Here is a 25,304-nt window from a genome sequence, read left to right on the forward strand (position 1 = left end):
CCACAGGTACATGTACTTTGTTTGTAACTGAACTATCTACAGAGTGACTTATTTGTAACTGAACTCTCTACAGGGTGACTTTTTTGCAGTTGAACTATCTACAGGGTGATTTGTTTGTAGCTGAAGTCTACAGGGTGACTTGTTTATTGCTGAACTCTCTTCAGGGTAACTTGTGTGTAGTTAAACTCTCTACAGGTGACTTGTTTGTAACTGAACTCTCTACAGGGTGATTTTTTTGTAGCTGAACTCTCTTTTGGGTAACTTGTTGTTAGCTGAACTCTCTACATGGTGATTTGATTGTAGCTGAACATTCTAATAGAAAGATTTATTATGAAGCTGAATGTTCTGTTAGGGTGACTTCACTATTAGAGTATATCTCAATCGCTCACTTGTTACACCTAGTTGACTTTCATAGTGTAACTCAGTGGTTTTTTATCTGATTCCTTATAAACCACTGAAAACTTGTTCTAAAACAATTAATCTACCTCTCTACCTATTTTCAGCTGATTCTATAAACTAGTTTTCCTGGTAGGCGTGACAAGTAATACTTTTTTATTAACAAACTCAATCGTGTGCTTTTTACACATAGTTGGCATTTTTGTTATAACTCCATGACTATTACTGCGATTTCTTTCAAACCTCAAAACGTTTGCACCATGATAGTTACTCCATACACAGACCAATTTTCAAGTACTTTTGTCAAGTGGTTCACCCTGGAGGTGTGACAACAAATCACTTTTGGATTTTTGAAAAATTGCGCATAACTTCCTTGCTCTTTGTCTGATCTGTACCAAAATTGGACTGTAAATGTACAGTATGATGCTCTTACTGCCCCCAAATTTTAAGTAAATCAACCAAAGCACACATGAGTTATTACAATTTTTCTAAAGTGTGCGAGACAAAGAAAAAGATTAAGAAAAATTATAAAGAAAATAAGACAAACTTTGAAAGCGCGTATCTCAGTGATGGATGGACGAATTCACCTCAAATATGGAATGGGAGGTACCTACCCCAAGGGAGTTTCCACAGCAAAAATGGTTAGTTTCCGTCCTGCCATTATCGAGCTATGGATGCGTGAAAATGGCGTTTTCTTGGTTCGAATAAAATGCACGCTTGTCCGTCGTGCGCCCAGTACTTGGCTGCATGACACACTATCGTGTGTCTTGATGGAATTTTCAAATTTTCAAATTAAATTTCTACAAACTGACTAACTAACTAACTGACTGATTCCTTCAGGCAAGCATAACTCGATTTTGATTAATGCTATTTGTCTGATTTCTTCACTGTTCGACGTCATTTCATCCAGAGACATGCCTTTCAACAACGGCAGCAGCTACAGTACATGGACTTACCCCTTTGTCCTCCTTTGTGTTCCAGTTCTTCTTGCTGACCATGCAAGATATTGATTACTGATAGCATAATATGGCTTCCCTCTGACGGTGCTGACTAGCTACCCTTCTTATCGCCTGTATTTTCTATAATGACTGGATTGATTGCAGAGATGCTTCTCATATTTTTCTTGTTTGTAATGCTGTGCAATGGGTGGAGCTAGCTGAAAATGAAGCGCCATGGCTACCTCACTTTTCAATACATAATTGATCATTGGATCAAGCATTCAGATCACATGCATGGTGCCATTCCTTCTTTTGATGCAGTTTGTGTTGGTTCATTATTCACAACTACATTAAACTAACAAGTGCAAGGGAAAATTAGGAATATTTTTAAGTCGGATTAGGAATCAAAGAAAAAAGTAGTGAAACAAGGGAATAGCTAAAAGTAGAGAGGTTCAGACATACTAGTGGACATTTAATCCCTAATTCAGTCATGGTTATACTCTGAAGTATAGGAATTAAATGTTCACTAGCATATCTGCAGGTATAGCTGACTCTCTTGTTTCACTACTTTTTAGCTATTCTCTTCTTCTGCTACTTTCTATTTCTTTGATCCCCAATCCAACTTAAAGATCCTAATTTTCCTTCCACTTGTGCACATTACTACCTCCATATAGCAAAATCCACCCATCTCATGAAGACACTTCAGTAAAGTATGAAGGAGCAGTGCTGTATTTGATAACTTTGTAGGAGTATCAATTACAGATAAGAATTCTGATGCTTCCTTGTATTTGTGTCCTGGTCTAGGAAGAATACTGAGCAGAAGAGAGCAAACTGTTTCATTAACAGAACCATAGAATGCACTTTCATCAAGCAGAGTATAAAATTCATCAACCTGTAAATGCACTTTATATTTATTCCAGCAGTTTAACAATTACAAACCAACCTTTTTACAAGCTCTGTCCACAATTACTTTTAGCCAAGGAGGAAGAGCTTTAAGTACCAAATTTAGCAAGTTCCTATGTGATATATAGTATTTTTCAAACCTATTAAGAAACGGAGCAGGAGTGTTCTTAATTTCTGACTCCTTGATGACTACTATACACTGAAAATTTTGATGAACTCTGGATGGTTTGGTGTGAGCTCCAATAGCAATATTAGTGAAGTATCGAGGACCAACTTCAGGGTCATCAATCCTACGGAAGTGTTGATTGAAGAGATCATAGAAACTTTCATGAATATCATCTGTTTGACTCATAATCACTGTGTGACCCTCAATGGCAGAGTGCCTGATAGCAGCTATTGTGTTGATCTGTTGAATTGTACAATAGTAAGGATGCAAATGTTTGTAAATGAAATAATAACCTTTTGGAGTTGGCTATCTCCAGGGAAATTGCTGCACATAAACGTGCGTGTATTTTCAAATTTTAGTATACCAAACATGAACAGAAGTCTTGTAATTGACTCATCTTCACTCGGATCAATGATCAACTTGTAACGGACTTCATTTTGAGTATCATCTAATGACCTGTGTTTTGTTTGACTGTTGTATGGCTTATCAGCAAGACTATCGCGTAGAATTTCAACAATGGTTCTCTGCTTGGGACTATCACTGGTATTTAAGCCAGCATCAATCTATGTAAACACACACACACATGTATGCGTTACATACACACAACGAATATGCACTTTGTATATCAACAAATTTTCCTATGCAAAGCTGCCACATAAATTAATATAGATTGTACAATGCCACACCTTTTCTAAAAAGATAGAACAAATGTGTTCAAAATCTTCACTTCCATTAAAATTCCGTTCCAAAGACTGTAACACAAGGCTTGCATTCACAGAACCTTGACGGTTTCGTCGAATGTAATTGATGAAATGAATAAAATCTCTTAAACCAAAGAAATTTTCAAACCTACAATATTACACAAACAATGGTACCACAAGAATATCAATTACAAACTAACCGCTTATCCAGCATAACTTGATAATAAGCTGAACAAAACTTCACAATTGTTTTTATGTCATGTACTAAATCTGGTGGTGGCTGGTTAGGGTTCAGACAAAGGCAACCTTTTGCAAGTGTCTCTAAGTCTTTCTACAGAAATAACACAATATACAGATGAACTGTAACAGTACACACTAATTTACATGAGAAGCAGTTGGTCTAAACAAACTAACAGCCCTGTTGGTTTTAGCTGCATCCAAGACGTGATTTGTGATGCCAACAAAAGCTACTTCTTGTTGATCCAAGTGATAATGAAGCACCTATATGCATGACAACAACTAAACCTTTGTGCATATACTTTTTAAAAATTGAAATAACCTTTAGTGACTCATGACTTTCCTCAGGTAAACCAGCTTCATCCATGAATACAACTAAAATGCAACAAAATAGTTGTACTTCTCAACCTCAAGTACATTGTATAATATCTTTACGCAAGCCATCTATAAAGCTATATCACAACAGTCATAGAACATGACACTCTGACTCGTGTCAAGACATTCTACTCCTGCTGTGTTATAATTATAAATTACAGCTACCGCATGTGGAAGTATGAATTTCTTTACTATAATACTTGTACGATAATTTAATTTACCACAGCGTATAGGCATAGAAAAGCCATCATGACTATGTTGTCTGTTAATAGCACGTTGGAACACTGTCTCAATTTCTGTAGAGGTAGTACGTCGTGAACACTGGTAGTAGTGTGGATCCAAGGACTTGAATACTTCAGTGTTACGGAAAAGTGCCCTGCAAGATGTACCATACCTGAACATGTTCTAGCATGTTAACCACCTTACTCTCTAGATTCAGGTCCTTTAAGGTTAGATATTGTGAGGTTGAAAGAAAGTGTTTTTGATGATCCTGGTGCACCCACAATAATAAGTGGAGTATTAGTCACTGTACAGATTATTGTAGCAAAAAGATTCTCCTTTAATGCTTCAGTCTTGGCTATGCCAGTAGGTAAACTGAGTTTGTTAATGTAATAATTCATCTGTATATGTATAGACATTTATAACTGTAAACACTTTATCATCGTAACATTCATACCTCATCAGTAAAAGCTTCGCTAAATTTTACACTATAACTTTGAATTTTTTTGTCCAGCTCTTTAATAAATCTTGCTCGATAATCAGTGTTCAGTTTCATATAGTACACAAGGCCTAGAGCAACCAGCAAAGCTCTTTGGTTCACTTCTACTCGATCTAAGCCATCTTTGATCATAGGATGAGCAACAATCTGTGCATCAAGCATATCTCCCATAACCATTGTAGCAGGTGAGGCATCTTCGGCACTTGGCCTGTAACATAATGTGCTTAAAATATGCACTGTATTGTAACATGCAAGTACTTACATCATTAAAGTTTCATAAGTTTTGATTATCCAACAGTAGAATGTAAACACCCTCTACAACGTTCAATAAAAAGTATCTTATCAATTGAAGGGTATTGACACTAATATTCATCACATACCTGAATATCTCTTTGACTGACACAACTTGAAGCACGGAGGTTAGCATCATTGTCACCCACTCCAAGCTTCCTTAGCTGCTCGTATGCAAACTGTCGTATTAGCTCTTGGCATTTTACTACCAGTTCACTAAAAGCTATGTTCTGTACACTGGTGAATGAGTATGTGATTCATTTAGATAGAAAACTGCATTAAGTTAAACTAACTTTTCAATTTCATCATCATTGACCATTTTCATTTTTTCTTTAATATAGTCTGCTTCTTGCTCATCATTCAATGACCCATAGTTCCACATGAGGAATTTTAATGTGGGGTGCAACTTCTGTACATAATATGATCCTCTAAACCACGTCTCAGTTTCAGAATCATTCTTAGGCTCAACATCCTGTTTACTTTGATGAACAACTAAGCTATTACCTCTATGAGGGTTACAAGCTGCGATCAGAAATATGTTTGATGGTAGAGGCTAAATGAGTTGAATATCCGAGTAAACAATTACATATGCATGCAGCACACAAATATATATATATATACCTCTCCCTCAAAACTTTTGTCAACTATCATTTCTTTGAACAAACCCATACAAGATGATGTATTAAGTTCATCCAGAAATACCTAAAGAATATGAAAAGAAACAGGTAAATACACACATGCAAGCCATTGTTTTTGTATCCCACACACATCTAGCAATCACACATATGTACATAAAAGCAACTATTTAAAAACCCTGTGTTTTACACAAGTGGTACTTTCAGCACAAAAGATCCTACAGTGCTAACTCCTCTATGAAACAGGGTAAAATGATAACAAATCTGTTCATCATCTGAAACAAGGAAGTCACCTATGTACACCTGAAGTTATACTAGTGGACACTTAATCCCTACTTCAGTCTATACCCATGACTGAATTAGGGTCACTATGCTTTGCAAAACATATGCAATTCAAAACAAAGCAACATGGTTATTATTAGGGTGTATGTTCAGATTTTATGTACATCTGGCACCATTCTTTCCTTTGTTGTGGTAAACAAAAGTTTACCAGTCATGAAAATTAATCACATTACAAAAAACAACAAAAATTAATTGAGTACAAGGAAAATTAGGAATTCCAGTAGGGACGGTGTAACTGTCCCTAGTATACATACAGTATACTAGTATACATACAGTATACTAGTGGATATTATTTTGATCCCATGACTAGTGACAAGCTACGTAGTATAACTACACATGTAAGTACGTAGGTGATCTCCACTGAATTCAAAATTCTGTAATTTTTCATAGTTGGCAAGCATTTATTTTTACTTGAACAACAACAATGTAATAGCTTACAGTAATTAGTGGTTCTTGTGCTGTTTTCACTGACAGCTTCTTAGCACTATTCTTCAACTGTTTAGCTAGATCAATAATCGGTGTGAAAAATTCTTGAATTTTTTGGGGGGTTAGTGCTATTAGTGAAGATTGGATATGCATATATGAGACATACAAGGTATGTATATCTGTAGCAGTTATAATACATACCTGCATGAACATTGAGTTTATAAAATGTAGGAACTAAGTTTCCATTCAACAAAATACACAGCATTTTGGCAGTAGCCTACAGAAAAATGGGAAGGAATAACAGTATTGTTTACTTCACAGAGTTGACACCATAACCATTTGTAAAATTGGTGATGTACACTCACAGACCAACATACTTGTGATGAACATTCTTTGATCTTTTTGTCTACTAGTTTAACAACCACCGAATCATCATCAATACTAATAATTGGTTGACTGTCAATGGCAACAGCTTCAACATCTATCTCAATTAGTTCAAGAATAGGTGTAGTATTGATTAACTTTAGAAGCTCCTTGTTAATGTACTCAAAATTATGTGAATCACTATCTTGAGGTGTATGTTCCAACAAAGGTACTAGCTGCTCCTCAGTTAGAGAACTGTTATGGCTTAGTGGCTGCATATCAGAATGCCAACCATGAGTGTTGAGTTTCTCTAATGAACTTTTAAGATTATTGTCTTCAAATTCTAAATACGATACACAGTCATACACATCATGTACATAATGCATGCGCTGTACAAATAATGGATGGACACATGGAAAGAACAGTTGGACAAAATTGAAATAGGTATTCTAGTGGGATAGATATACCGTATAGCGGGTTATTTTCGAAACAGAAATTTTCGCACAAGAAGCTAAATCTGAATTTCGAAAGATTTTAATTTCGAAGAGTGCATATTTCGAAGTCCGGATGGATTTCAAATAAACGGAAATTCGTGTCACAAATTATGAAGATGCGTGACTGTTTGTCTAAAACTGACTTACTGCCCCATTCCTGTGCACTGGAGAGAAGATTGAGGGAGTCTCGGGTGGAGTGAATTCACTGGCACGATCACGCTCGATCATAGTTAGCATAGAGCAGACAGCATCAATTCCCATTCTGGATCACCTGTTTTCTGGTTATTGGTACAGTAATGATACAGTTTACCCATTATCATCAGCAATACTGAGCTAAAACTCGAGGAATACACAAACGAATCGCCGAAAGTTGGACGATTGCTTTCACTTGTGGGAATTTATTTTCGAAAGCAACCAGACGTGGGAATTTATTTTCGAAGAGAAGGGCCTCTTTGAAATATCCGAAAATAAAAACCTTTCGAAAATTACCAGCTATACGGTATAGCCAAAATGTTATGAATTGGACATACCACAAGATATCTTGTACAAATACTCTACAATCCTTCCTTTAACTTTCCTCCACTCATCAATCAAAGCATGATTCCATAACTTGGAAAGCATGTTAATTAGTGCAGTCTTCCCCACACCAGTTTCTCCCTCAATGATCACTGGTATACCACATTGACGACGCTCATGAATATTCAACATCTGGATATATATAAGTAGAACACATAACAAATTAACAATGAAAAGTATGAGTGGATGTTGTTTTACATCTAAAAGCAGATTCACAACATTCATAAAAGCAATTGATTTGCTTTTATTAAAGCAGCATATGTTTCTATATTACTGGATTCTACCTCAACTAAAACATTCAGTTGATAATGATTGTAACTGGGTCTGCTGCAAAATCTGGGTATTTGGGTGCACTAGACATCATACAGTATGATAATACTGTATATTAGGGATCATAAAGATTTGGCCAAACATATCACCATAAACCAGCCTCAATTTCCCTTCATGACACCTTGATGATATTGGTTAGGCATAAGCTAGCCCATAATTGTATTCAGACCAACCCCAAACCTTTCCAACCAGTTTCTATGAAATTTTAAAATCTTTTCTATTTGACAGATTTTTATATTGATTGACTGACTAACTAACTAACTAATGCCTTCAGCCAAGCATATCTTGCCAACGGATAGATATGCTAGTACATACAATACACTCATCATGGGTTTACCCTTGTCCTCCTCTATATACCATTTTACCTCACTGATAACGCAAGGTGTCAATTTGTGACAGCACGGTACGACTTTGCCATGGTTGTGTTTACGCCCATATCATAGTGACTGGATTGATTGCAGAGGTGCTTCTTGTGCTGTTCTGTTTGTAACACTGTGTAACAGGCTGAACATAGCTGAAAATAAAGTGTGATTGCCACTTCACTTTTCAGTAATTGATTGTTGGAGTGTGCATTATATGCAAAATTAATCTTATGGGATACTTTGCACCATTCTTTCTTTTAATGTGGTATACATGGGTTCAATATAGTAGTCATAGTAATATGTTATAAAAAAATAAACAAACAAGTAGAAAGAAAATTAATACGAATTAGTGATCAAAGAAAAAAAGCAGTAATACAATAGAGGTGTCTTCTATACCTGCAAATATACTAATGGTGATCCTTAATTCAGTCATGGTTATAGACTGAAGTATAAGGATTAAATAGGTAGTATATCTGCATGTATACACAATCTCACTACTTTTTAGCTATTCCCTTGTTTGGCTACCTTTTCTTTTCTTTGATCCCTAATCTTCCTAATTTTTCATTCTACTTGTATAAATACTGCACCAGATATATAAATCCTGTACCAAATATATAAACGCTGCACCAGATGCACAACGATAACAATTTAGACCAATGCTACAGACTTTATTTCTTCACTCTTTGATGTTGCTTGGTCCTGAGATGTGCCTTTTTGCTAACAGTGTGTACATGGACTTAGTTATATTCTCCATTGTGTCCCATTTCTTTCTCCACTACCACATATGTAGGTGTTGATTTGGAGTAACTAGTGATGGCTTTAGTGCAACTGGCAATCATTGGAATTGTCCATAAAGACTGTGTTGATTGCAAATGCACTCTTCACACTGTTCTTAGTTTGTAAAGCTGTAGAACATTTAGAACATACTTGAAAATGAAGTGGAATGGCCACTTCATTTCTTAGTAATTGATAATCAGGGTGTAAATTTAGTCACAATTTCTGTAGTGACTGTATTGATTGCGGAGGCACTTCTCGTTCTGTTCTCTTCATTTGTAATTCTGTATAATGGGTGAAACAACGCTGAAAACAAAGCAGAATGGCCACATTGCCTACCAGTAATTGATATTTGGGGTGAGCATTAAGTTGCTTACAATATGTCTGGCCGGCACCATTCTTTCCTTTGATGTGGTATACATTGGTTCACCAGTCACAAATTGTATTGCAAAAAGTAGACAAACAAGTGTAGAGAAAATTTCTATATTTGAGTAGGGATCATAGCAATGAAACAAGGGAGGTCATATACTCTGCAGCTGTAATAGTGTAGTAGTGGACATTTTAATTCATACTTCAGTCATGGCTATACTCTGCATATGACTGTGGTAGGAATCCAGTAGTACAGTATGCTGCAGGTGTAGAATACAGTATATCTCCCTTATTTCATTGCATTCTATTTCTTACTCAAATATAAAATTTCTAATATTTCGATCTTTACGCTTGTAATAAATCAATAATTTATGCCACTTTACATTAGCTTGAGTACACACGACAAACCTTCACAGTATAGTCCAGTGTCAACACGTAATGTGACTCATCAATGTCTTGTAGTCTTTCATCTTTTAATTTAACACCAAGAGCAGATGAAAGATATGAATCAAACGTTTCTCTTTTCAAAAGTTGTCTAAATGCAAAATGAAACCAAGCATATGAGAATATTCCATGTGAACATTATAAATAAATGAAATATGTGTATTTGTCATGCATCACTATAAGGACGTATAATTTGCTTATCTAGATCCTGCAGTTTCATACATTAGAGAAGGAATTTCAATTCCTAACACTTTGAACTTCATAGCCTCATCTTGATTAAGACTTTCAGGTTTCAGTGTGATTAACCGAATAGTACCAGAACCTTCTGTGACTTCATAAACTAACTGTGCACAAAAAATAAATTACACAATGTAAACAAAAACAATACAATATGTACCTGTTGACGCGATTGTAAAGTCCAACTATGTTGTACGTCAATTTTACAAAATTCAGAAACTTCATCTAGCATTGTTTTTATCAAAACTTCTCCAAGTTTTTCAGTGTTTGAATAATGACAGTTACTTAGTAACCTCAACATTCCAGTATCCATCATTCTCTGAAGCTTATCTGGTGTAACTGATTCACGATCAAAATGTATTCCACAACCTGTGTGTGTGTGGACACACAGCATAACATTAATCACATGCTCAGAATGAAAGTATACAGCTACCTGAATTATAATTGAAGCCAGGAAACCTTTCCAAGAATTTACACCTTCTTTCCATATATCTAAATTGATCATAATAGCATAACAGATGGATATTTAAAATTCCTTACTTGATAAACAATTGCTGCAGCACTTTGCTTTTAGTTACATGTGGTGGCATGTACTTTTTAAGAAGCTGATGACACTCTGTTGTCTTTAAATTAGGATCACTACTAAACTGGACCAGCTTTTGTGGAGCTACAAGAAAGAATAAATATCATAAAACAAGTTAAACAAGAAGTCATGAGTAACTTACTATTTTCATCATAAAGCTTATTGATGCCCCATTTGACATTGCTTCGATGTTCATAAGCACGTAAATACTTGCAAACCAACTGGACACTTTCATTGACATCATAAGGTCTACAGAAAATTTTATGCATAGGTAGTAAGTACATACTGTATCATGTACTGTATTACTGTACTGTATAGTATAGGTGATGAAAATCTGCCCAAAAACCCAAAACACAGCCTTATTTTTCTTCACAATAGTCTGACAGTTGCAAAATCAAACCCAAACATGCCTTCAGAGCAATCCCAAACACTTCTAACAAGATTCTACGGAAGTTTTAATTAACTGACTAACTAAGTGATGCCTTCAGCCAAGCATAGTGAGTGATACTACAGGTTTGATTTCTTCACTGTTCATTGTCACTTTGGTCTGAGATGTGCCTTTTTGTCAACCACAGCTGCTACAATGGATGCATCATGGAGTTTAATTTTGTCTTCCATTTCTTTCTCCACTATCGCATTGTTGCATGTTGATTCAAGGGTAGCGCATGATGGCTTCCTTGGACTGACTATTGCATTTATGATGGAAACTGTCTATAATTTCTGTAGTGATTGAATTGATTACAGAGATGTTTCTCATACTGTTGCATTGCTGTGGAGCGGGTGGAACATAGCTGAATATGAAGCAGAATAACTACCTTTGCTTTCAGTAATTAATAGTCTAGGAGCATGTTCAGACACAAATTTGTTTCATATAAGAGACTTAATGACTTAGAGACTTAAATAAAGAACCACGAACAATCAGCCAATTGTTTCAAGCACTTGTCAACCGTTGTCCACTGATGGTGGTTGTTTTGGTAGTTGTGCAGGATTCCATAGTTCCCCTATACGATTTTACAATAGGACTATTGATATGATCGGCCACAAATTGTGGCTCCCAATTGCATGAGGCTTGGGGGCGTAATACCTGGGGGTTCCCAAATTTGAAGTCACAGGGATTGCTAAGGCCATCCCAACAATCCTAATGAAACCCTGTACTATCACACCCCAAGCTAGTCTTGGGATGGAAGAGCTACTCTTGGAATGGGGGAACACTGGATCTGAGTCTACCACACAAGACTCCTTTCAATGTCAGTGCATTTCCTCCCCTGATAGAATAATCCCATACTATAATGTTAATTCCCTCTTTTATAAAAGTTGTTATTTTATTATCATTCTTATAGCAGAGTAAATGTAATTGGTTTTTATGTACTAATTTCTGACATAGTCTCCTAGTCCTAGGGGTGGGAGACTTTTTATTCCAGCCGGTTACACATTTGGAATGACCCATACATGTAGCATTTTTCCTACTCATGTGTTCAAAACGTTTTCCAATTAATGCCTACTGTTCTATACTAATAGGTGCAGTCCCCAAAAAACCAGGGTGAAAAAAGATGTGAAATCAAAGGTGGCAGCCAAGAAATGACTGTGATGGTACGTAGGTTAATGGCAAAAATTTTAATAATGACAATTCAGGTGAATTTGTGTTGTCTTTTCCTAGGATTCAGCATCAAATTCACCTGAATTGTCGAGATTAAATTTTTTGCCATAAACCTACCATCACAGTCATTTTTGGCCACCACCTATCTTTTTTCACCCTGGCTTTTTTGCAGGCCACACTCTTTCTCACAGCTTGGATGTTTTGTGTAGATATCACTTCTTTTAGTATTTGTATACTCCAAAGCCAGCCTGCAGCCAGCTTTGTATACTTGTCTTTTCCTTTACTGCAGAAAGGAGGAAGACTGAATTCTCTGGATACTTTTTATAATGATGCATTTTTAAAACCAAAATTAATAATTATCACATGTTTTCTCTCCTACAGGTAGACTACCTTGTAGCAGAAATCTCTACAAAGTAACATGTTTGTAGCTGAAGTCTACAGGGTGACTTATTTGTTGCTGAACTCTCTACAGGGTGATTTGTTTGTAACTGAACTCTCTACAAGGTGACTTGTTTGTAGTTGAACTCTCTACAAGTTGAATTGTTTGTAGCTGAAGTCTACAGGATGACTTGTTTGTTGCAGAACTCTCTTCAGGGTGACTTGTTTGTAGTTCAACTCTCTACAGGTGATTTGTAACTGTACTCTCTACAGGGTGATTTGTTTGTAGCTGAACTCTTTACAGGGTGACCTACTCATAGTTGAACTCTCTACTGTACATGGTAATTTGATTGTAGCTGAATGTTCTAATAGATTGACTTTTTTATTACATAGCTGAATGTTCTATTAGGGTGACTGCACTATTAGAGTATCTTGATCGCGCACTTGTTACACCTAGTTGACTTTTGTAGCATAACTCAGTGGTTTTTAATCTGACTCCTTGTAAACTACTGAACGATCATTCTAAAATAATTATTCTACCTCTCTACCTATTTTCAGCTGATTCTATTAGCTATAGTGTGCCTGGTAGGCGTGGTAAATAATACTTTTTTATTAGCAAAACTCGATCATGCGATTTTACACATGGTTGGCATTTTTGTTATAACTCCATTACTGTTAGTGCGATTTCTTTCAAATCACAACAGGTTTGCACTACGATAGGTACTCCATGTACAGACCGATTTTCAAGTTATTCTGTTAAGCGGTTCACCCTTGAGGCATGACAACAAATCACCTTCGGATTTTTCAAAAATTGTGAATAAGATTTTTCAAAAATTGCAAATAAGTCCCTCAGTCTTTGTCTGATCTGTACCAAAACTGGACTGTAAATGTGCAGTATTACATTCTTACCACCCTCCAATATTTAAGTAAATTGACCAAAGCACGCACGAGTCATTACAATTTTTCTAAAGTGTGTGAGACGAAGAAGAAGAATAGAAGATTAAGAAGAAAATATGAAGAAAATAAGACGAACTTTGAAGGTGTATATCTCAGTGATGGATAGGCAGATTCACCTCAACATTAGAATAGGAGTTGCTCTACCCCAAGGGAGTTTCCACAGCAAAAATGATTAATTTCCGTCTAGCCATTATCAAGCTACGGATGCGTGAAAATGGTGTTTTCTTGGTTCCTGTAAAATACACACTTGTCTCTTGTGTGCCCACACTGGCTGTACTTGGTTGCATGACACTATCGTGTGTCTTGACCTAGCATTGTGATGCAGGTGTGCTACATATCTATCTAATGCTGGCTAGCCGCAGTGTGTTGCTACACCACCAAACACATGCAAATTATCTCCCTCCATTACCTTTGTTTAACAAGTTAAACTCCATTTGAAAATTTTGGCCCAATTCTATATCTAATCAGAAATATCCAAGCTGTAAAAAAAGGTGCAGCCCCTAAAAGGCCATTGTGAAAAAGATGTGAAATCCAAGGCGGCGACCAAGAAATGGCTGTGATGGTAGGTTATAGGTAAAAATTTTAATAACAACAATTCATGTGAATTTGTGTTTCAGCACAAAATTCACCTGAATTGTTGTTATTAAAATTTTTACCATTAACCTACTATCACAGCCATTTCTTGGCCGCCACTTTGAATTTCACATCTTTTTTCACCATGGCCTTTTAGGAGCCGCACCTTTTTTTACAGCTTGGATGTTTTTGATTAGATATCACTTCTTTTTGTATTTGTATACCCCAAAGCTGGCCATAGGCCAGCTTTGGGGCTTTTTTAACCTATCCTTTTTCTTTACAACAGGAAGAATAAAAAGACATAGCAGATTTTTAATACCTCATGCCTAATCCATGTCTTAACAGTGGAAACTGTGTAAATATCACTAGTGGCTACATGTGTGATTGTGTAGCTGTATTTACCGGTGTGAACTGTACTACAGATATTGATGATTGTGATCCTGATCCTTGTGATAATAATGGAACTTGTATTGATGAAATTAATGGCTACATGCACAATTGTAGAGCAGGATTTACTGCATCAGCAATTTCTAGCTCAATTTTAGCCGTGATTTGATTGTTGATAATATCAAGAGACAGCAAAGATGATATACATCTCAAATGCATTGGCAATTTTCTTGATTCCTAATTCTCGTATATTACAATTGTTCAAAAGCAAATGTTGGAGAGATGGATTGTTTTTGATAGCAGATGCAATTGCAACAGCAGCTTCATCAGTTATTTCATTGCAAGAAATATCCAAGCGCTTCAACATTGATAGCTTCACTACACTTAAAGTAATCTTCATAAGGAGAAGTCCAGATACAGGTGTAACTTACAATTTGATAGATTCAAATGTTATAACATTACATTGCTCTCAATAACATTTGATATATCATCTGCCAAGCATTGACTATTCGCAGTGCTGATTGCCTTAAACAACCAAATAGTTTTAGGGGTGGCACAATTTTGCTAAATGACTGTAGTTCAAACACACAATGACTCAATAATAAATGTGTTATGAGTTTGTTGCTATGAAATACTTTATCCAGTTCAATGGCAGCCATTTTGACTATAAAACTGTAACTAACATCAAAATAAGACAAACACATTTTATGTTGCAAGGCTTTGAAAACTGCAACAAGGCTAGTAGCATTGATTTGGAAATGAGATATGCTGAGATGTCTCAGTTTTACATTTGCTCTAATTACTTGCACTAAAGTGTCTGCATTTACAATTGTATTCCCACTGATCTTTAGGTGACAGTATTTCATTCAATATTGACATACTGTATAATGCTTATCTTGATAAACCGATTCAAAATTTGAAGAAATCCAGAATCTGATAAGTAGAAATATGATAAATCAATGTATTCTAACTGTGAATGATCAACAATTGATGCTATGATACCTTCTGTAGAAGGTGTGATGATGTTTGAGCTCAAATTCAGGCATTTCAATGCAGATTTGTGTCTAGCAGCTGATAGTATAATTGAATGGTCTTAAACAGTTGTGAAGGTGCAACTCCCTTATTGCATGATTACTATAAATAACATCTCCAATCTTTGTGACTGCCTATTGTATGATGCAGTTGTTGCCGAGGTTAAGGTACACTAAAGAATTGATTTTTACCAATGCATCAGCTACAGTATTGCTACAACCGCATGATCTCATAAACTGCAATCATTTAAATTTAAATGTTCCAACAAGTTATTGCTCATAATTGAAGCTATTTCACCAGCAGATATAGTGTCTATTGTATTAAAACTCATATCCAAATACTATACAACATTGGAATACCTATAGACATACCAAATTATACTTTAGAAGAAACTAGACTGTTATCTTTACTTGCTTCAGTTCAAAATACTATTTTCTTGCAACATTTATGCTTAAATTCAACTAAGATTACTACATAATTGGCAGAGGCAGTAGCAGGAATTCTTTGCAATAGTTATAAATATATGAACTATCTCAGTTTGCAAAAATGTGAATTGTCAGCATCTCAAATAAAAATTATTGCTAAAGCATTTTAAAAAGTGTGAAGTCTTGCTGAACTCACTACAAGGTGATTTGTTTGTAGTTGATCTCTCTACAGGGTGATTTGTTTGTAGCTGAACTCTCTGCAGGGTGATTTGTTTGTAGCTGAACATTGTATAACCTATAAAGTGACTTGTCTGTAGCTGAACTCTCTACAGGGTTCCTTGTTTGCAGCTGATCTCTATAGGGTAACTTGTTTGTATAGATGAACTCTCTAAAGGGTGCATGACTTATTTATAGCTGAACTCTCTTCAGGGTGACTTGTAATGTTCTGAATCACTACAGCAATAAATTTGTAGCTGAACTCTATATAGGGTGACTTGCTTCTTGCTGAACTGTCTATAAGAATAACTGTTTGCAGCTGAACTCCCTACAGAATAATTTGTAATGTAATAGACTTCTATAATGGAGTAAATAAATTAGCGGAATGCTCTATTAGGGTGACTGTTCTATTAGAGTATCTTGATCTCGCATTTGCTACACGGAGTTGGCTTTCGAATCCTAACTCAGTAGTTTGTACTCCGATTCTTCTGTATTACTGTAAGGACTTTCTATGAAGATCATTCCAGCTATACACCGATTTTCAGCTCATTACTCTAAACAGTTTGCCTAGTAGGCATAATAACTAATAATTTTTTATTCATAAAAATCGATTGCATAATTGTGACACAGGTTGGATTTTGTGTCATATCTCCGTGGTCTTAATCTCGATTCCTTTCAAACGACTAAAAGGCACTCCTACTATGGTTACTCCATCTACATAGCAATTTTCAACTCATTTCATGAAGTGGTTTACCCTGTAGGTGTGACAACAAATTGATCTTGTTTTATGTGAATAATAGGTCATAACTCCTGAACCATTCATCGGATTTGCACCAAAGTTGATGCTAGGATTCACCTTTGGACTCCCTTTCTGTGTGCCAAATTTCAAGGCGACCGGAGTACGCGTTTGCGATTTATAACAATTTTTGCAAGTGTGCGAAAACATGAAGAAGAAAAAAAACGAAGAAAAACATTGGAAACTTTGGCAGCTCGTATTTCAGAAATGGCTGGAGTGATTTCCTTCAAATTTGGAATGTAGACTCCCCTGGCTGGCGGACAACTCTGTAGCAAATGTGGTTCCAATCGGATAAGGGATTACCGAGATACAAAGGTGTGAAAATGATGTTTTCTTTCTTCCTGTCAATATACTCATAGTGTGGCGCGCTGGTTTCTTGGGCCGCACGACACACTATTGTGTGTCTTGATTTTGATGTGGTATACAGGTTCAATCATCACAAGTATGTTACAATAAACAAACAAACAAGTATAAGAAAAAATATGAAACTAATTTCAAGCATGGGTCATAGAAATAAAAGTAATAAATAAAACAAGGGAAGTCACCTACACATGCAGGCAGCTAGCTATACTACGTATATAGTAGACATATAATCCCCACTACAATCATGGCTATACTATTGACTAATTGTTCATTATATATCTTCAGGTGTAAGTGACTTTTACTCATTACCTTTATTTCTATGATCTCTACTCTATTTGAATTCAATAATGAAACCAACTAAAGTATACATACGTACATGGCTGTTGTAGCAAGAAAAATTATGCTAACCTTGACTTATCAACTAAAACTTCCTTTCCAATCATGTTAAACACAGGAATTTTTTGGCGAAACCAATCATATGAATGTTTCACATTTTCTTGCACATGTGATGGGACCTACATACACAGTAATCACAAGTGGAAAATGGCATAGCTAGATATGTACACATCATCAAAAAGTATAGATTTAAAACATACCTCCACAAATATTTTCCAATGAAGTCCACCAGGTAGTCTAAATGCAATTCCAGTTTTTAAATCCTCAACATATCCAAATACCAACAACTTGAAGAAAAACCATGCTAAAAGGTTCATCAGTCTATCATACTTCGCTTTCTCCTCTGGTGTTGCAGTATCCTAATATCAAATTATACAGAATAAAAGGTGGATGCTCATTGCTTAGCCAGAACTTGAGCCAATTGGGCGTCAATAATACTACACTATATTTATTAAAATATTTACTACAAAAATATAATATCCTATTATGGTAGTCGCCATAATAGCAATCAAGCAAATATTAATGGTTTTCAGTTGAAATCACTCTCAGATCCAATTTCAGAGGGTCTCATTTCTGGGGACATAGCACACTTTGCATGGTATCATTTTCACAATATCATTACCAAAGGCTTACTTAAGATCAGCAACAAGATAGATTCACTTTAATAAAGCAATTACCCTAATATAATAGCCACATTAAAAAAGCACACAAACCAGTTATCATACAGTACAGTAGTACTGTATATTAGGGATCATGGAGGTTAGCACTTTTTCACAAAAAAACATTGACCAGAAATCAGCTTCACAATAACTTCATGGTGCCTTGGCAGTATAGAATCAAGCCCAAAAGTGTCTCCAGGATGGCCAAAAATGCTTCAGATAAGTTGCTCTGGAATTTTATTCAGTGGAATTTTCTGCTGACTGACTGACTGGCTGCCTGACTGACTGACTGAATGACTGACTGACTGACTGATCGACTGACTGACTGGCTGGCTGGCTGACTGCTTAATGCTTTCAGACAAGCGTAACTTGATAATGGCTAAGGCTATGGGCTTGATTTTTTCACTGTTCGACATCACTTAAGCCTGACAGATGCCTTATGGCATCCCACAGTATGTACAGTGCTCACATCATGGACTTATCTCTATCCTCCTTTGTGTCCCATTTCTTTTTGCTGACAGCCAAAGGTGTCAATTCTGTGGTAACTCAATGACTTCTCTACATTTGTAAACGAGAATTGTTTGTATTTCCAAAATGACTGGATTGATTGCAGAGGTTTTTTTTCCACTGTACTTCGTTAGTAATACTGTGTAATGGGCTGAATTTAGCTGAAAGTTAAGCGCAATGACCACTTCAATATCAAGTCAGTAATTGATAGATGGGGAACATGAATCATCCATATTTTCTGTGGTGCCTTCTCCTACTTTTCTTCAATTGTAGCACTGTGTAACCGGTTGAACATACATAGCTGAAAGTTAGGTGTAATGGCCATTTCAAGTTAGTAATTATTGATAGTAGGGTGCATGTTCAGACGAAATACTGATTAACTAAGATACCATTCTTTCTTTTGATGCGGTATACATAGGTTCACCAGTCATGATAATGTTACAAAAAGTAAACAAACAAGTATTAGGAATATTTTAAGTGCGATTAGGGATCATAGAAAAAAATTTGGGAAACAAGGGAGGTCACCTACATCTGCTGATATACTAGTGGACATTTAATCCCTAATTCGGTCTATACCCAAGACTGAATTAGGGATTAAATGTCCACTAGTATATCTGCAGGTGTAGGTGACCTTCCTTGTCTCCCTACTTTTATCTATGATCCCTAATCGAACTTAAGGTTCCTAATTTTTCCTTATACTTGTAGTTACTATAAAAGTGAAACAAGAGATATGAGTGATGGCAGTACAACATTGCTTTGTGGAACATCTCTACTTTGGCATTGAATGACACGCCATTTGTAGCAGGCATTTTCTATATAAGTACAAGTATATAAAAAAATTTGGAATTTTCAACTAGAGTATGGACCATAGCAAATCGATAAAAAGTACTGAACAAGTTGGAGTAGTCCATGATATTAAATCACAGTAAAACAATAAGAAGCATTATATCTATACTGTTCTCAAGATACCATAACAGAAATGCACAGTAGGGACATAACACTTCTTATTGTTTTACTGTGATTTAATATCATGGACTACTCCAACTTGTTTCAGTACTTTTTATCGATGTGCTATCGTCCCACTCTAGTTGAAAATTCTAAATTATTTTGTGCACTTGTTCGTTAACTTTTTTTGTACATAATTTTATTATGACTGGTGAACCCATGCATACTGCATCTGAAATGCCCAGCCCCTTATTGTCTGAAAAGTAAACTATCCATTACGCTTCATTGTCAGCTATGTTCAACCCAGTGCAGGGCCGGATCCGGGGCCCAGAGATTTTGAGTGGTCCAACCATCCATGGACTGCAATGAAGGTCATAGTCATGCACACTACTCAATTTTTATTGGTCTAATATGATCTGTAAATCAGAGATTATCTGCTTTAGTGTGTTATGTAACTGCATGTGCTATAAGTACACACAGTATGTTAAGCTAAAGGGGTCAGGGGGCATGCTCCCCCAGGGAAACTTTTGAAAATAGATACTCTGAAATGGCATCTGGAGGCTATGCAAAGTCTCTTCTTTTTGTTAACATCACTGGTCATTTTGTGCTACATTACCAATTAATTGAATTTAATATCTGACTATTATAGCTAGTAGCTAATTTTGTTTTCATGATGTATACAAAAATTTCTTAACGTGAAAGTTTAGTTTTAGATTGTAACTGCATGCTAATGCATGACATGCATGATCAATTAGCTCAATGTAGTGTGCCATACAGATGACTCACTGGGTATTTTAAGACAGTTAACACAGATGTAATGACTTAAGACTACTAGTACTGAATACTTTATTAGAGTATCACGATGACTGTTCTATTGAATATATTTTGATTACTGCTCTATTACAGTATCTCGATCTTTTCACTAAAATCAAGTAGCTGAAAAGTGATTGGCCGGACTGTGGGCTCTGGCCCTGACCCATTGCACAGCATTTCGAATCAAGAACTGTTCGCAAAGCACCTCTGCAATCCACGCATACCAATAGAAAGAAATCGTGCCGCGCACCCCAAATATATTAATTATCATTTGAAAAGTGAAGTATCCATTACGCTGCGCTGTTGGCTATGTTCAACCCGTTACACAGCAGTACGAATCAAGAACTGTTTGAAAAGCATCTCTACTTTCAAAATAGCCACTATGAAAAATGCGGATGATTTCCGTTACGAAGGGAAGTCATCACGTGCTATCGCCAAATCGACACTTTACGTTGTAAGGGAAAATCTAATTACCCAAAATTAAATAGCTACACTATATACATATATGTATGATGAGCTTACTGCTAGTGGCCCAGGAACAATACTAAAGTTGAAAAAAATTGAACACTGTTGGTCAGGTGGAAGTGTTCTAAGTCTGGAGATAGCACTTAGTATAGTGAATGATTCATTCACTGCAATAATCAAATAGGGGTCACACAGTTGCTTCCTGATGTAGTGTGTTTTCCCATCACCTAGTATTACAAAATAAACAAAAAATATGGCAGTAGATTAAATGCTGGACACAAAGAGATTAAATATACATGTTGCATATATGTATGATGTATGCATAACAAAATCACAATTTTTACACGTGCAGCTTGTAATTAGTAGAGCAAAACCTAAGTTGATGATTATACATAATCTATGCATGCAACAATTCTAGAAAAGAGGAATTCTAGGTTTAACATACATACGTAACCACAAGCATAACTACATATCAAGACACACGATAGTGTGTCGTGCGGCCCAAGAAGCCGACGCGCCACACCGTGAGTATATTAACAGGAAGAAAGAAAACGCAATTTTCACACCTATGTAGCTCTGTGATCCCTTATCCGATTGGAACCAAATTTGCTAGAGACATGCCGCCCAGTTAGGGGAGTCTACATACCAAATTTGAAGAAAATCGCTCCAGCCATTTCCGAGATACGAGCGAACAAAATTTCGTTTTAATTTCTTCGTTTTTTTCTTCTTCTTCTTCATCTTCTTCATTTCGCACACTTCGCAAAATTTGCCATAAAACACGAATGCGTGCTCGGATCGGGCTGAAATTTGGCACACTTAAAGGGCTCATTAAGGCGGATCTCCGTACCAACTTTGGTAGGAATCCGATGAATATTCACGGAGTTATGACAGATTATTTGCGTAAAATAAGGTCGAAGGTCTGTCACGCCTACAGGGTAAACCCCTTGGAGGAATCAGTTGAAAATTGATATGTAGATGGAGCAACCATCGTAGGAGTGCCTTTTTGTGGTTTGAAAGGAATCGAGATAAAGACCATGGAGATATGACACAAAACCCAACCTGTGTCAAAATTATGCAATCGATTTTTATGAATAAAAAATTATTAGTTTTTGTGTCTACCAGACAAATCGCTTAGAGCAATGAGCTGAAAATCTGTATGTAGCTGGAATAATCATCATAGAAAGTTCTTGCAGTAGTACAGAAGAATCGGCTTACAAACCACTGAGTTATGATTCGAAAGGCAACTACGTGCAGCAATGCGAGATCGAGATACTCTAATAGAACAGTCACCCTAATAAAGCATTCAGTTGCATGTATAATTTACTCAGTTATATTACATTGCAAGTTATTCTGTAGGGAATTCAGCTACAAACAAGTCACCCTGTAGTCAGATCAGCTAGAAGAAGGTACCTAATAGAGAGTTCATCTACAAAGAAGCCATCATGTAGAGAGTTCAGCTCAAATAAATCACCCTGTAGAGAATTCAGCTACAAACAAATTGCCCTGTAGAGATATCAGCTAGAAGAAGTTACCTTGTAGAGAGTTCAGTTACAAAGAAACAATCATGCAAAGAGTTAAGCTACAAACAAATCACCCAGTAGAAAGTTCCGCTATGAACAGATCCACTATAGAGAGTTCAGTTAGAAACAAGTCATCCTGTACAGAGATCAGCTAGAAGAAGTCACATTGTAGAGAGTTCAGTTACAAAGAAACAATCATGCAAAGAGTTTAGCTGCAAACAAATCACCCAGTAGAAAGTTCCGCTATGAACAGATCACACTGTAGAGAGTTCAGTTAGAAACAAGTCATCATATAGAGAGATCAGCTAGAAGAAGTTACCTTGTAGAGAGTTCAGTTACAAAGAAACAATCATGCAAAGAGTTTAGCTGCAAACAAATCACCCAGTAGAAAGTTCCGCTATGAACAGATCACACTGTAGAGAGTTCAGTTAGAAACAAGTCATCCTGTAGATAGATCAGTTAGAAGAAGTCACTTTGTAGAGAGTTCAGCTACAAAGAAACCACCATGTAAGAGAGTTCAGTTGCAAACAAACCACTCTGTACAGACTTCAGCTACGAACAGATCACCCTGTAGAGAGATCAGCTAGAAACAAGTCGTCCTGTAGAGAGTTCAGCTAGAAGAAGTTACATTGTAGAGAGTTCAGCTACAAAGAAACCACCATGTAAGAGAGTTCAGCTGCAAACAAATCACCTGTAGAGAGTTCAGCTAGGAACAAGTCACCTTGTACAGAGATCAGCTAGAAACAAGTTATCTTGTAGAGAGTTCAGCTAGAAGAAGTTACATTGTAGAGAGTTCAGCTACAAAGAAACTACCATGTAGAGAGTTCAGCTGCAAACAAATCGCCCTGTAGAGAATTCAGCTACAAACAAATCATCCTGTAGAAAGAAGAAGTTACCTTGTAGAGAGTTCAGCTACAAACAAATCACCATGTAGAGAGTTCAGCTAGAAACAAGTCACCCTGTAGAGAGATCAGCTAGAAACAAGTCACCTGTAGAGAGTTCAGCTAGAAGAAGTTACATTGTAGAGAGTTCAGGTACAAAGAAACTACCATGTAGAGAGCTCAGCAGCAAACAAATCACGGTGTAGAGAATTCAGCTAGAAACAAATCACCCTGTAGAAAGATCAGCTAGAAGAAGTTACCTTGTGGAGAGTTCAGCTAGAAACAAATCACCCTGTAGAGGGTTCAGCTACAAACAAGTCACCCTGTAGAGAGTTCAGCTAGAAGAAGTTACATTGTAGAGAGTTCAGCTACAAAGAAACTACCATGTACAGAGTTCAGCTGCAAACAAATTGCCCTGTAGAGAGATCAGCTAGAAGAAGTTACATTGTAGAGAGTTCAGCTACAAAGAAACTACCATGTAGAGAGTTTAGCTAGAAACAAGTCACCCTGTAGAGAGATCAGCTAGAAGAAGTTACATTGTAGAGAATTCAGCTACAAACAAATCACCCTGTTGAGAGTTCAGCTAGAAACAAGTCACCCTGTAGAGTGTTCAGCTAGAAGAAGTTACATTGTAGAGAGTTCAGCTACAAAGAAACTACCATGTACAGAGTTCAGCTGCAAACAAATTGCCCTGTAGAGAGATCAGCTAGAAGAAGTTACATTGTAGAGAGTTCAGCTACAAAGAAACTACCATGTAGAGAGTTCAGCTGCAAACAAATTGCCCTGTAGAGAATTCAGCTACAAACAAATCACCCTTTAGAGAGTTCAGCTAGAAGAAGTTACATTGTAGAGAGTTCAGCTACAAAGACACTACCATGTACAGAGTTCAGCTGCAAACAAATTGCCCTGTACAGAATTCAGCTACAAACAAATCACCCTGTAGAAAGATCAGCTAGAAGAAGTTACCTTGTAGAGAGTTCAGCTAGAAACAAATCACCCTGTAGAGAGTTCAGCTAGAAACAAGTCACCCTGTAGAGAGTTCAGCTAGAAGAAGTTACATTGTAGAGAGTTCAGCTACAAAGAAACTACCATGTACAGAGTTCAGCTGCAAACAAATTGCCCTGTAGAGAGATCAGCTAGAAGAAGTTACATTGTAGAGAGTTCAGCTACAAAGAAACTACCATGTAAAGAGTTTAGCTAGAAACAAGTCACCCTGTAGAGAGATCAGCTAGAAGAAGTTACATTGTAGAGAATTCAGCTACAAACTGTTGAGAGTTCAGCTAGAAACAAGTCACCCTGTAGAGAGTTCAGCTAGAAGAAGTCACATTGTAGAGAGTTCAGCTACAAAGAAACTACCATGTACAGAGTTCAGCTGCAAACAAATTGCCCTGTACAGAATTCAGCTACAAACAAATCACCCTGTAGAAAGATCAGCTAGAAGAAGTTACCTTGTAGAGAGTTCAGCTAGAAACAAATCACCCTGTAGAGAGTTCAGCTAGAAACAAGTCACCCTGTAGAGAGTTCAGCTAGAAGAAGTTACATTGTAGAGAGTTCAGCTACAAAGAAACTACCATGTACAGAGTTCAACTGCAAACAAATTGCCCTGTACAGAATTCAGCTACAAACAAATCACCCTGTAGAAAGATCAGCTAGAAGAAGTTACCTTGTAGAGAGTTCAGCTAGAAACAAATCATCCTGTAGAGAGTTCAGCTAGAAACAAATCACCCTGTAGAG

General features: G+C 36.5%; 1 protein-coding gene across 1 annotated transcript in view; it reads right to left on the minus strand.

Moving 5' to 3' along the window:
- The window catches only part of LOC136262908 (uncharacterized), an 84,517-nt gene that overhangs the window by 36,206 nt on the left and 23,007 nt on the right, over positions 1 to 25,304 (minus strand). Inside the window, exons 12-38 of the mRNA XM_066057326.1 lie at positions 21,227 to 21,396; positions 17,981 to 18,139; positions 17,793 to 17,899; positions 10,803 to 10,909; positions 10,618 to 10,744; positions 10,511 to 10,569; positions 10,238 to 10,446; positions 10,063 to 10,184; positions 9,805 to 9,931; positions 7,516 to 7,693; positions 6,506 to 6,834; positions 6,330 to 6,405; positions 6,141 to 6,256; positions 5,347 to 5,427; positions 5,019 to 5,278; positions 4,815 to 4,962; positions 4,697 to 4,749; positions 4,393 to 4,642; positions 4,143 to 4,336; positions 3,938 to 4,092; positions 3,664 to 3,716; positions 3,489 to 3,605; positions 3,305 to 3,435; positions 3,090 to 3,252; positions 2,697 to 2,966; positions 2,278 to 2,643; positions 1,999 to 2,226 (exon numbers count right to left, since the gene is read on the minus strand). Coding sequence (XP_065913398.1) covers positions 1,999 to 2,226; positions 2,278 to 2,643; positions 2,697 to 2,966; positions 3,090 to 3,252; positions 3,305 to 3,435; positions 3,489 to 3,605; positions 3,664 to 3,716; positions 3,938 to 4,092; positions 4,143 to 4,336; positions 4,393 to 4,642; positions 4,697 to 4,749; positions 4,815 to 4,962; positions 5,019 to 5,278; positions 5,347 to 5,427; positions 6,141 to 6,256; positions 6,330 to 6,405; positions 6,506 to 6,834; positions 7,516 to 7,693; positions 9,805 to 9,931; positions 10,063 to 10,184; positions 10,238 to 10,446; positions 10,511 to 10,569; positions 10,618 to 10,744; positions 10,803 to 10,909; positions 17,793 to 17,899; positions 17,981 to 18,139; positions 21,227 to 21,396 — 4,355 coding nt within the window. The remainder of the gene's footprint in view (positions 1 to 1,998; positions 2,227 to 2,277; positions 2,644 to 2,696; positions 2,967 to 3,089; positions 3,253 to 3,304; positions 3,436 to 3,488; positions 3,606 to 3,663; positions 3,717 to 3,937; positions 4,093 to 4,142; positions 4,337 to 4,392; positions 4,643 to 4,696; positions 4,750 to 4,814; positions 4,963 to 5,018; positions 5,279 to 5,346; positions 5,428 to 6,140; positions 6,257 to 6,329; positions 6,406 to 6,505; positions 6,835 to 7,515; positions 7,694 to 9,804; positions 9,932 to 10,062; positions 10,185 to 10,237; positions 10,447 to 10,510; positions 10,570 to 10,617; positions 10,745 to 10,802; positions 10,910 to 17,792; positions 17,900 to 17,980; positions 18,140 to 21,226; positions 21,397 to 25,304) is intronic.

This window comes from Dysidea avara, chromosome 8, assembly GCF_963678975.1.
Source record: "Dysidea avara chromosome 8, odDysAvar1.4, whole genome shotgun sequence".
In the NCBI taxonomy this organism is placed as follows: domain Eukaryota; kingdom Metazoa; phylum Porifera; class Demospongiae; order Dictyoceratida; family Dysideidae; genus Dysidea; species Dysidea avara.